At 34.9% G+C, this 13,896-nt stretch overlaps 2 protein-coding genes across 4 annotated transcripts; both read right to left on the minus strand.

The window, feature by feature from the left end:
- Nucleotides 1,180-1,748, minus strand: LOC109127685. Its single transcript, XM_019232932.1, has one exon. It carries the CDS (start codon nucleotides 1,597-1,599, stop codon nucleotides 1,375-1,377), a length of 225 nt encoding a protein of 74 aa, XP_019088477.1. The 5' UTR covers nucleotides 1,600-1,748; the 3' UTR covers nucleotides 1,180-1,374.
- On the minus strand, nucleotides 3,565-5,856 carry LOC104726340. 3 transcript variants are annotated; one of them, XM_019232922.1, is made up of 5 exons: nucleotides 5,446-5,856; nucleotides 5,201-5,347; nucleotides 4,877-5,101; nucleotides 4,273-4,324; nucleotides 3,565-3,798 (listed from the first exon to the last, which is right to left on the minus strand). In XM_019232922.1, exons 1-4 carry the CDS (start codon nucleotides 5,639-5,641, stop codon nucleotides 4,278-4,280), a joined length of 615 nt encoding a protein of 204 aa, XP_019088467.1. In that variant the 5' UTR covers nucleotides 5,642-5,856; the 3' UTR covers nucleotides 3,565-3,798; nucleotides 4,273-4,277. The 3 variants fall into 3 exon arrangements, with proteins under 3 accessions (XP_019088467.1, XP_019088468.1, XP_010443487.1); XM_019232923.1 differs by having other exon boundaries at nucleotides 3,565-3,839; XM_010445185.2 differs by lacking the exon at nucleotides 3,565-3,798 and having other exon boundaries at nucleotides 3,982-4,324.

The raw sequence follows: 13,896 nt of genomic DNA on the forward strand, positions 1-13,896 counted from the left end.
AAAAAAAAAAAAAAAAAAAGTTCAAGTAGAGATATTTTAAAAAGTAAATTTGAATAGTTTGTCTGATAAATGTATGTGTATTTTTTTTATTTATTAATCAACTTTATTTTGAAATGTGGAAGTGAATACTAGATGTTAAAGATAATCAATTTTGATATACAGTATAAGTCATGAAGCTTACGAGCATGTGCCAGGAAAGTTAATCATTAAATGTGCCTTTGACTTTGAACACATAAACCAAAAAGCAACATTTTGGTGACTTCGACTTCTTTCTTTTCTTTTGGGTATTATTATTTCAAAATTTAAGAAGAGAAAAACATCTTACGTTTACTAGTACCAAAATAAACATAAATAATGTAGAGTGTTTTATATCGAAGGGGAAGATTTCGAACCAGGTTTAGGAATTCGGTGATACGACACTCGTGCACTACAATTTAATTAATTATTTGTTGAATCTGTCGTACATTAAAAAAGAATAACTATCTTCTCTTACTTGAATAAAAGAGTTATCCAAAAAATTTGGATCATAAATAGAGTGGAGTAAAAAGAAAAGTAAAGTCTTTCGTGCGGTTTGACAAAATAACATTTACGTTCACCCTAGTTTATTACTTATTGGTTTATCGATTGCATTAGTGATGATGAATGCCATATATCTTTTCCGATCACTTTATCTTTGCATCAGTTGCTCTACTTTTTTTTTTTTTTTATTGAATGTTACGTTAAATTGACTTCAAAGAGAAAATAATGTTTTTACATCAGATGCTTCTTTTGTTTGAAGAATCAGAAATTAAAACCAAGACTTTGCTGACGATTTTTTTTTTTTAAAAACAAGACTTTAATGTTTTATCTTTCTCAATCAAACCAAATTTGTAGCCCTTTCTCATACCGCTTGTCTCCGGTTGCTCTATTTTTCACTTCCGAGAGTGATAACATAAGCTTCACATATTGGACCGCATATGTAAAATGTCATACACATATTATCCTGTACTTAGTAAAGTCAATCATAATCACTAAATCTCATAATTAATAATTTTTTATAGATACTTTTTTGTTTGTTTGTTAACGTTATACTTCTAAGATATTATTCGTATGTATTCTCTTAGATGTAGGCGTATGATTTGAGTGTGTTTATGTGAATTTATGTTTGTAGGGTTATTTAAATGCGGTCAAAGCTGCATGCATGTAAAAAAAACTGTTCACAATTAAATACATCATAAACATAAATTCACATAAAACACACACTCAAATCATAGCGTCGGCATTACAACGTATTTATAAGATGATTAACTTAAGAGAACATATAGAGAAAACATACGTTTTATCCATGATTATACCATTGCTTTGTCTTTTTATATAGCCACGTGCAGCTTCCATCTAGAGACCACATACAGAGGAAATACGACGAAGAAGTTGGATTCTTGCTTGAAGTAGGAAAATGTGATCAGCCGTGAGCCGATAAAGTGTGTCACCGTCAACAACCTCGCCGGAAAAACTCGTTTCCGGAGCAACCATTCGCCGAAGACGGGTCATGAGCTTCCTTGAGCTCACATTAACCATCACTCTCTTTCTTCTCCGAATATTAAGTGCTCTACACCTCATCCTTTTTACACACGAGCGGTCTTCTTCGTATGTGTACGGTATCGCAACAAAAGCTAGAGAAGGAAAGAGATAGAGAATTTATGATAGTTAGAGATGCTATGTGGATTTCAAGAACAAGAGACGATGTCTTTTTATAGATAAGTTGGACCAAGACATGAATGATTCCCCCACGCTTGATATAGGATCAGTCCACGTATGTACACGTGTGAGAGACATTAGTTATGGATCTATACGTACGGTAGTAAGTATAAACTTCTGAATGGTATGAGATATAGGCGAACGAACCAAAATATATAAATTGTGAACCAAAAAATGAACGATTTTGTTCACATGTAAATCAGTCCAGCATGTTTGCTACAACCATTTGAAGCAACTATAACTAAGCTGATCATGGAAAAGAACTCATATGGTATATTCACAGACAAATAGATCAACCGTATAAATACAAACACTACATCAAAAAGAAAGCCAATTATTGATTAGCTAGGCCTGCTTAGCTAGGTTAATGTATAAAGGACATTCGCTGATCATATCTGAATATAAAATTATATATACTTGTTAAAAACAAATTCATGTGCATATGAATTGATGTTTTTGTCCCTTGTAACAATATATATATATATATTTTTTTTAATTATCAAAAACTTGGAAACAATCTGCAAGATTAGCTAAACGAAAACAATAAAAGGTATATAGCTAAACGAAAAAAATCAAATTTAAAACTATATACTAGAGAGCATATCGAAAGATTTATATGGACGATTGATGGTGACGATAGCTACATGATGTTCTGTCTTGAAAACATGTGATTGCTGATTGTATAAAATGTTGTTGCTCGATCGGTTGATCAAATAATAATACACGAAATAATTAATGGGTAAATTAATTGGTCATGCATATAGGACAAATAAACGCAACCGTATTGACCAAAACCCATCCATAAGTGGATAGCAAATTCGGAAGACTATAAGTCGATCCACGTTCCAATCTTCACCTCCACAGGCCAACCAACAAATAATTCTAATACTTACAAAAAAAAACTTCTCACATTATTGGTGATTACTATTTCAACAACAAATTTACGTCGTATGGGGTTGATTTATCCTTTACTGATAATATCGTACGTATAGTAGAGACTGTAGAACACTATTCATAGCGACTAGCGGATAATGACGAATAATAATGCAACTAATTTGGATTTATTCTCATAACCAATCAAAACTTGAATTCGTTTCTTCAATGTAAGTCTAGTGATATATAATATGAATTTCAAAGGAGAGACCATATATACATAATTTAGGCTGTGATTAGTTTTAAAACAAGTGGCTAGACTGATTACTGATACATCAATCATTAGCAGTATGTTGTAAACAATTTTCAAACATGGTCTAATCACAATTATTAAGAAAGAAAAGGCGCTATGGTTAAGTCCAAAATCGATCTTATTTATCTCATAGTTAACGATGTCGGACCTCTCTACGACTATCAATGTCATTGTTAATCCGCATGTGGTAGCTCAATAGTATTGAATTTAGGACTTAAGACGTAAAACTCATTGTAGTAATTTATAAAGAAACGAGAGGGTAAGTGAAGCCCCCATGCTTGCATGTCTCATTGACATATAAAAAAGACACATTACGTCTTTTTCTTCGGTGAGTTGTATCCTACGCTTCCTTTCTCAATTCTCACATTCATAATGGTAATTACAAAAAAAATAATGACATTACGATTCTGAGTGTACACGTGTGCTATGTCCACGTCTATATCTCCAAATACAATAATCTCCGTTTTTCTCGGGGACTCATGTGCATGCTCCAATACGATTGTGTCATATCGTAATAGACATATCGCGTTCGTCTATTAAATTATGTATATATCATAATCATCATATCTTATCAATTCCGATTACTCAACCTACACTAGCTTTACATTATTTCAAAACTAGACTAGGGACTCCGTTAAACATTGACAGATATGATGTCTCTTTGATTTCAATAGCAATAATGAACAATGTTAGATACACGCAAGACGCAACGCATACATGTAAAGCTTCCTTCTTGCATGCGTGTGTAGAGTTGACAGATGGGAAGGGTCTGCGATGTGGCTTGTGGGACACAAACTGAATGCAACTCACGTGCACACGATTACTACTTGTCAGTTAACCTTCTACCTCTTCTCCCTGGGTCTCCAGCTTCAGTCCTTTTCACCATCCATTTTCACATTCAAATTTGGAATTCTACCTTTTTTTAACACGACAACAAATTCTTTGATTTCAAGAAATAAACCAATCTTTCCTCATCATAATCGTCATAATCTAAGTTCCACTTAGAATCTTATTGGTATACTATTACTTAAATTATACAAATTTAGTGATCAGGTTGCTTAAAATCAAACCTCCAATGGTGAGTTAGCTAAAACTAAAAGGGCTTATTAGGAGCTCTTGCTCAATTGTAACAGTTTATTGATATACTCGTCCAGACCAGACAAGCTAACATGAAAATATATATGTTGAGACAGACACACATCTTTGGCATCCTCATTCATACATCACTTCCTAAAGACCTATCGACAAGAAAAGTTCTTCAATCACACAGAACCTATTCTTCTTCTTCTCTCATAGCTGCTACTTTAATTACTGTACAATGTTTACATTGTCTATTATGTCTACATTACCTTCTTCACTCAATAGTAACTCTCCTTTGATCTGGCTTCACCATCTTTTCCTCTGTCATAGTAAAAAAGAAAACAATTTCAGTATATTTCCTACTCTCATCAGTCTTTAACAAGATAAGTAACATTTGTTTTTCGAACCGAATCAACTCAAACAAATTAAAAAGCAGCCTTATCTAGTTCGAAGTTGAACAAAATTAGAAGAGAGACACAAGCTATTATCCATGTCTTCCGAACATATCACATCTTTCAGTTTCTTCCATGAAATTTGCTAATAGACATCTGATAGGATTCAAGATCAAAACTCTCTTTATATCTCAAGAACAAAGCACAGTAGTTAACTATACCAGAAACTGTCCCAGCGTTTGTTTTTATAGTTCCAAATCTCTCCCAACTTAACGAATTGGTCTAAGAACCTTAAAACTCACCAGCTCACCTCAGACACCCCTATTAACATCTATGCTTATCGACATCTTACTAGTGATTTAGTGAAGAATTAAACTTGTGTTACTTATTCAGTAGTCCTATTATGTTAAAAAAAAAACCCCATTAACAAGTTCCATTACATAACATGATTGGGGGGCTTGGGGCAATCAATCAAACATACCTGGTAGAGAGGAAAAAGTTGATGAAAGATCTGTTTCACGGCTTAGTCCACCTCGTTGTCCTTCTAAGCTAACCAATCCTCGTTTTGGAGAGTTGATCCTTCCATTATGCAATGCCTGTTCTACAATATCTGACCGGAGATTCCTATAATTGCTGTTATCTCCCCTCGTGGTTGTATTACTCGTTGATACTTCCATCGTAACCAGATTTGTTATTTGCAATTTCCCTGCTTCAAAAACTATCTCAGCCTCAAACGCAGAAGCTATAAGATAGTCTAGTTCAAATTAGTTACAAACCCACCCAACTAGAGAGAAAAAGGTCTCACCTTTAAGTGAAGCAGAAGCAAGCTTTGGAGATGAGATCACTGGTCCGTACATGTGACAATCAGATTTTAGATATCTCTTAACTTTCTCAGACATTGTTCTCTTCTTCTTCTTCTTAATTACCCTCTCATACCCCAATGACTCAAACCCTAATATCCCAAAACAGAGTAGCACACCGAATCACATCACATTCTAATAGTTAGCAAACACACACTCGAGAGAACATGAGATTGGGTCCTAACAGTACCTGTCAGGGAGATGTGGTCCGTCTTCGAACTCGACGGCGGAGGCGTATTTATCTCAGTCGTGAACGGTGGGGAATTGGAAAACAGAGGAGCGAACATGTAATCATCGGATTTGAGGTAAGCCACGATACTCTTCACGAATCTTATGTTTTTCTTCCTCTTGTGTTTCTTACGCGCACCCAATGAAACTCTTTTCATGATACTTCAGCCTCTCGTGTTACGCCAAAACGATCGATTAAAAAGATACTATGACGACGACGACGGAGAAGATGAAGAAAAAGAAAGATGAGATTTTGGAGAAAGGGTTTAAACGCCGCCAGCGTCACACGCGTCGCCATGGTTTCACCGTGCCTCGACAGAGAGGTGCTGAAGGAAGTGCCACGTGTTCTCTGGCAAACGAAGCTCGGAAGCTGTATTGAACCATCTCATGAAGAAAAAACAAAGAAAAAAAAACAGAGGTTCTGTAAAAGTTTTGACATTAATGGGCCTAATATATAAGCCCATATTGATTGTTTATTATATGTTTTGATTTATTTGAATATATTTTTTTTAATCACATTTGGATTAGATACAATTCAAGATAGTATGAATATAAACTTAGTACTCAACGTATTATCAATTAATTTTGTGTTGGAAATTTGTGAATATTAAAATTATTCCTTAGTATGAGAATTATGTATGTTTTATCAGAAAAAAAAATGTATGCATAAAATAAGACTATCATAAATAAATTAAAAAGCTATTGCAAAATAGCTATACTAATATATATATTTTTTTTTCTCTTCGTAGAAAACGAAAGTTCGTGTAAGTGGATAATGTAGATAGGATACATAAATTGTGTTATTCAATTGAAGGAGCAAAGCAGAGAAGTGAGTACGAAATTGGACAATACGGGTGCATTGTTGAAGTGTGTTTATTGTTGGGTTTAGTTCCATACACTTTAGAAAAGGCCCAGTCATCTAGTGTCTGTGCGCCCACATGCCTGCCAGATGCCACCTCCCAGCATATATTGTATCCACCAACTTTGTATTTATTTTTATTATTTTTGTTGAAACATTTGATCTTACAATATGGAAAACTATTATTTTCAAACGTTTCTTACTTAAATATATAAAATTTAACTATATAATGAAATATATACAAATGATTTTTTGATTAAGTGTGATAAAAATCTAATTCTCTAGAGTTTTTAGGTTGTTCATTTTAATAGCTCATGAAGTTATTCATGGACTTCGGACTCACAAAGATATTTCAAAAAGTTTTATGGCGGTGAAGACTGATATGTCCAAGGCATACGACAGAATAGAATGGAGTTTTCTCGAAGGGGTACTCATTGCTTTAGGCTTCAAAAGAAAATGGGTGGACATGATTATGTTCTGTATTTCCACAGTTTCTTATACGGTTTTGATCAATGGTCAGCCATTTGGTTTAATCAAACCGCAAAGAGGATTAAGACAGGGTGACCCTCTCTCACCGGCTTTATTTGTACTATGTGCAGAGGGCTTGACTCATATGCTAAACAAAGCTGAATCAGAGGGCCTTCTAAATGGAATACAGTTCTCTCCTCTAGGTCTTGCGATTCATCATCTTCTATTTGCAGATGACAGCCTCTTCTTGATTAAAGCATCTGTAGATCAGGCATCAAAGCTTCAAGATATACTCGCGGAATATGGTGAAGTTACAGGTCAGTTGATCAATCTTGATAAATCTTCGATCACTTTTGGTAGCAAAGTGGACAATGGTGTCAGGATTCAGATTCAAGGAAAGTTGGGAATTGTCAAAGAAGGAGGAGCATGAGTCTATCTGGGCTTACCAGAATGCTTTAGCAGCTCTAAGGCAGATATGTTAGCTTATATCCATGACAAGATGAAAAGCAGAATGTCTGGTTGGTATGCTCGCACTCTGTCTTATGGTGGGAAAGAAATTTTGCTCAAATATGTGGCAATGGCAATGCCAGTCTTTGCAATGTCTTGTTTCAAGCTTCCAAAAAAGACCTGTGAGAATCTGACCTCGTCTATGTCTGCTTTCTGGTGGGATTCAGTAGAGGATAAAAGAAAAATGCATTGGCTTGCATGGGATAAACTCTGTCTACCAAAACATTTAGGTGGTCTTGGATTTAAAGATATTCAAATCTTCAATCAGGCTTTGTTGGCTAAACAAGCATGGAGGATTATTCAAGAAGAAAACAGTTTGTTCGCTGCTTTTTTCAAAAGTATATATTTTGATGAATCAGATTTTCTATCTGCTGAACTTGGAGGAAGACCTTCCTTCGCTTGGAGAAGTATCCTGCATGGTAGAGACCTACTAAAAAGAGGTTTGAGACAAATGATTGGAGATGGTGAGTCCACCTTTGTTTGGTCTTCTCGGTGGCTTTTGGATGGGGTTATGAGAGCTCCCTTAATGAAGAACATAATCTTTGATCTAGATATGAAGGTTAATGAGTTGATAGACGATTCGACTTTGACTTGGGATCTGACTAAGCTGAATCATCATTTATATCCAAGGGATGTGGAGTTGATACAAAAAATCAAACCGGTCTCTCTGTCAAAAGATTATCTTATCTGGGAACATACAAAGTTTGGAGCTTATACGGTGAAATCCGGTTACTGGACAGCCTACCAAAGAGAAAAGATAGAGATAGTAACCGAAGCTATGATGCAGCCTTCTATACTCCATATAAAAGATCTGATATGGAAATGTGAGACTCTATTAAAGATTAAATCGTTTATGTGGAAAGCTGTGTCTGGTGGAATTCCAGTTGCTGACAAAATGGTAGCCAGAGGTTTGAAAATGGACACACGATGTCAAAGATGTGGCAATGAAGGAGAATCGTCAAATCATGTCCTCTTCTCGTGTACGGTAGCAAGACAAATTTGGGCTCTATTCAATTTCCCTTGCCCTGAAAATGGGTTTGATTCTCAGTCACTATACCACAACATGTACTACCTGCTATTGGTTAGCAAAAATCCAAAAGTACACGTAGAAACCCGGAAAGTCTTCCCTTGGATTCTCTGGTAAATTTGGAAAAACAGGAATCTTCTTTGCATTGAAGGGAAAAGCTTCAGTCTTCCTGTCACGATCAGCAAAATTAGAGAAAATGTGCAAGAATGGATTCATGCTCAAGCTTTGAATGAAGTTACGGCTGAGCGGGTAAAACAACAATGTTCCCAAATAAAAAAGCGTTGGCTTCCTCCATCAGTTGGTTGGTTAAAATGCAATCTCGCTTGGTCATGGGACAGTGCATCAAATGTAAGTGGAGCAGGGTGGGTTCTGAAAAACGATGCAGGTACTATCTTACTGCATAGTAAAATGTCTTTTGGCTCTGTGATTTCAAAGCAGGATGCGAAACTTCAAGTCTGGATTTGGACTTTAAAGGTTAGTAGGTTACACATCAATCACAATATTGTTGTTGTTTTTTTGGACAAGGGTTTAATCACATTATTGTTTCGTGATCATGTTTAAAAATATTAGAGACTATCCTTTGAAATTCACAAATGTTTACTCTCTAAATTTAATTACGGCATGATCCCTTAATATTGTTAGGCAAAAATATACAAAGAGTTATGAAAACTTCAAAAAGAAAAGAAAATATATCGTTAATAAAGAAATTTATCTTCGTTAGAAGAAGAAAAAAAATGTTCAGGGATCATGTTGGTATAATATGTGGTGTAAAATACTATACGTACATTTTGCTAACATGGATATTTAATATATAAGAATCCCAGTACGCCTCCCAAGTCCCCACAACATGTGTTCTTTTTTGTCAACCAATCTCCATAAAATTGTAGTTGCTAGTTGGGAGCTCGAAACTCATAGACTCCATTCGTTTTTCATCTCCTATTTCCTCATTTGACGGTTAGTCTTTTCTTTTTTCCTTATTTACCATTAATATCGATTCGAATTTCAAGACTAGTACGTACGCGCGCTTACGTACGTAGACTCTATTGAGTCATTGGTCTTCTCCCCTTAATTAGAGATTTTGCTTCATTGAGTCGTGTTTGCTTCTTTCGTATGTACCATACTACCATGCAAACATTGATTTGTTTCTATAACTATACATTAAAATTTATACAATAACAAAAAAACATTCGTTTGTAAATTTATCTAACCTACATATTACAATGGATATAGTTGAGTGTTTGACTAGAAAACAATTTATCTTCTTGGCGGCATAACACCCTAACTGGCTACATATCTCACCATGGATATAGTTGAGTGATAAGTACCCTACTTATCTCACCACGTTTTTCTTACTGGCTAATCATCTTTGTATGTATGCTTCACAAAAGTAGACGTAATCTATAGCGTATTTCGTAACTATGGCATCTTCGAAAGTTTCAAATAAAGTATGGCACCATACTTTTTGTGCCAATCAGAAACAGGTTATCAATTCAATTTGTGTGGGGTCGCCAAATGTTTATCACATGCATCTTTTTTGTCAACCAGACGAATATGATCGTGCTTTATTATTATCTTAATATGGATCCACGCCATCGTAATATCGTTTTGCCAAAACTAATCCTAATTGTGTTAATTGTCAATTTAAACATAATTACGAGGAAATTACCCCCATACCGCTCTCGTCTTACGTGTGGTTTTCAGTTTTGTCAAGATTGATATAAAAATGGTAATCAGTTAGTGTTATGAATACAGTTGATAGATGACTCTAATTTGTCAGATGTATAAACAATTAATTATACAAGTGGAAACAGAGTAAAGGATGTCATCTCTTATAGGTCAAAATGGCTAATGATACTAAAAGAATATGGATGATGTTGGGGAGACTTGGCAAACGACTCGTGCCGACCAATAAATGTGATTTACCACATAATCTTGAAAACTAGTGTTCGTGGACATGTAGGTTGAAATATTTCATGTTTTTTTAACGAAATGATTTTAGGGACCATATTTATTTAAATAAAAGATATTTCGAGGTCAAAAACAAAAGCAAGTACAGTAGTATGATTTGACATGTAATTTCCTAACCGACTTATTAAAAGTCGCTTAAATCGAAAACCCGGCTGGCTAACTAACCTCATGTATTGATTGCAAATGTGCCGACCCCTCCTTCTCTCTTTAATTTTGATTTAAATCTCGATTTCATCAAACTCTAGAAGACTTGAACACGTATTTAGGTTATACTGTATATTATAATACACATATATATATATATATATATTTTGTTTTTGATTTCTCAATCACAATAATCCAATACTATATTTTATGAAAACGATTACCGATTAGTTTCATAAAATGATGTTAACAAAGAGTACGTAGTTTCTTATATATTGCTTGCTACTAATTTAGTTTATCAGTTAATTAGATATATATATATATATATCAAAATGAAGAGTACTAGTTTAGAAAATTATAAAACGAACGTCGTTGTTTCTAATTAATTAATGTGAGCAAATATAACACGAGTAGAGAGATGATAATGAAACATGGTTTGTATTAATGTACATTATTGATTCAAATAAGAAGGAAATTAAAGATAGTGATAGTGTTAGCTTAACCATTTATAGATCAAATGCCGTCACCAGAATTGGCATCGTCTATCAAATCGTGATTAGAACAAAAAAAAAAAAAGAAGAATATTTAACATCTTTTTTTTTTTTTTTTTTTTTTTTTNTATTTGCTTTCATTCCATTAAAAAAGAGAACAAAGAAGATTCTGAAAACAAAGAAGATTCTGAAAACAACGAAGATTCTGAGAGCAAGAAAGATTCTGAGAATCCATTATTTAAAACAAGCTTGAAATGGGCATTCCTCAATGCCAAAGAAACAAAGCAGCAAAGATAAACAAGGTAGACAAGGTTAATCGACAATTGATTCTTGAGAGCTTAGAGCCAAAAGCTATGGAGCATATTGGTACATGTGAGGTCAAGGATTATCGATACTTCTTCCATGATGGACGAAGAGATTGCCACTGTCGTAGTAACATGACGAAGTAGCGTTGAGTAAAGGAGCAAAGCTGTGATTCTCGCCGGCGTGAGAAGAGCTACAGAGTGTAGAGCTTTGACAAGGGTTCGAGCAAGGATATAGATGCTCTGCTGCTTGAGGTGGTTTGCTAGTTTTGTAGAGGCATGAGAACTGGACTTGGACAAACCATAGCCATAAACACTACTCGGACAAATTGGAATCGGGAACCAAATACTACACAAACTCAAACAATAAGGTTCATTAATCAAAGCCTTAAGGGATACTTCTACCAGGGTTTTCAGAAGATGGAAGCTCCACCATAGTAACAACGGTGAATTACTTCTCCGATGGATTCCATAGGGATCGTAATCTTGACCACACCGTCGACTAGGTTTTAACTTCGACAATTTAGATATGAGACCGTACCTGGGGTTAAGCGGATTTAGACTTGAGGCACATCTAATGGGCTTAAAAAGTTGAGGCCTTACGGGGCCAAAAGCTGACTTAGGGTCCACCAAGGGAAACCCTAATCGAACTTTGGCTATCAACGGAGAGAGACCAAGGCAGCTGACCAGAAAGGGTTGAAAGGTTTGCCTTGAACACGGGCTCATCAGAAGTAAACGATGCATCAATAGTTTGAGAAGAGATTGGTCCGATGTTGCGGCTGAGAGGCAAGAAGACTTACTCGTTCCAGATTGATTAGCAGTTGCCCCTAGAAGACGATCGCCTTGCGCCATCGACGTCTCCCCTGAGCATGGCGCATCTACTGGTCCAAGAGGGATGCCTCCTGCCAGTAACGAAGCCGAGGGTGAGGGTTCTTCAGGGGTGAAGTGAAGTACAGATCGAGAAAATTTCAGATCCGAAAAGGGATCCGATTTTTGTAACTCGCTGACTTGCAGATGCTTCTGTTTTGGTGTTGCGGATAAGAGTTGAGAGAGGGAATTCACCGGAAATCGCCTCTTTCCTTTGATTGATAAGCAGCCGTCGGGGCATCAAGAGTTCAAAGGAGCTTGAAAAGCTTGGACAAAAGGGAAAAAAATTAGGAAAAAACTTAAACAGAAAGAAAAAGAGAGCAAGGTCTTGGAGCAGAAGGGAGTGACGGTTAAGTTTTCCTGACGCCGACGAGTCGAAGCACCACCGGCGCCAAAAGTGTTAGATGCGATAGTTTCCTCGATAACGTTGCCTAAGAAAGTTCTTGTACTTTTTGAAGAATATTTAACATCTAACATATAATGTTCTACTATAACTGATCAAAAAGAGATCTAACTATTTTCAAACCTATATTTTAAACTCCAATATGAATGATCACGCGGTGACTAAAGATGGATGACTCCCCACAGATAAACTCAGACCACGATTGATATTTGATAGTGACGAATGGTTCAACGGATACACTAGAATGCATCAATGCAATACAAAGGAACGTGAAGGATAAGAAAGCTCAACATGCAATAATAATATAGTGAATACATTTTTTTTTTTTTAATATTCAAGTAAATGCATACTTTGATAGCCATGCCTTGTACAGTTATGCTTGATATTGAACATTAATGTCATATACCACGTACATAGATTCAAGTATATTTTTGTATACTATATTATTGTGTATCTTCCTTATTATTTCTACCTTTTGAGAAATTGAATATTTTTTGTATTTGTGTATTACTTTTTATAAATAATGTCGAGTGAAAACTGAAATATAATTTTGAAAAGGTTTTTACATTTTCGTAATGACTATTTGTCAAGTTGATTTTTTCTTTTCACAGTCAATTTCAATTTGAGTAGTCAGTTGGTGTTTGGTTGTGAATCTTGTGATATGATATCAACTAAGAGTCGGTCAAGAAGATACGTATCTTTTATTAGTTTCACCCATATCTTCAATTTTACTAAATGCCTAAAGTTACAAAAAGTTAAAACTAAGCTCGTTCAAGTATGTTCTTTCGAGATTCAACCTTCCTGTCTATCCTATAAGAAGTCGAGCACATGTGCTCGTTGTGTGAATTAAGGGGCTTAGTTCAACAAATTCATATCTGCATAATAACTTATGCATATGTACCATATCAACAAGCTATTAATTGACCACTTATTCATTTTGTAGTTTTTTCAAATTTCGAAATGGAAAACTTTGAACTTTTATTTTAAAATTAAAGAATTGTTTGACTATAGGAAAACAAGTAGTATTCAATAACTAGTGATGTTTTATCCAGCTAATTTGAAAACTATACAACATAAATACTAGTTCTTTCACCAAGTACGAAGTTGGTTGTTTTGATTGGTTTTTTATTATCATCCAAACCAACTTTTTATATATAAAATATATGAATTGTTTGAGCTAAATACCGTCTTTTAAGTTTATATATGTATGAGCATTTGTCAACATCATCACATGCACTACATATATATATAGATTATATGAATCTCTTAACTTCACCTACTTGATTTAACTATGGTTTCTTAACCCGATTATAGGAACATTTGTACTCGATCCAACAAAGATACAAATAATTACTGCGTAAAATGACGTATTATTTG

This window comes from Camelina sativa, chromosome 11 (assembly GCF_000633955.1).
Source record: "Camelina sativa cultivar DH55 chromosome 11, Cs, whole genome shotgun sequence".
NCBI classification, from domain to species: domain Eukaryota; kingdom Viridiplantae; phylum Streptophyta; class Magnoliopsida; order Brassicales; family Brassicaceae; genus Camelina; species Camelina sativa.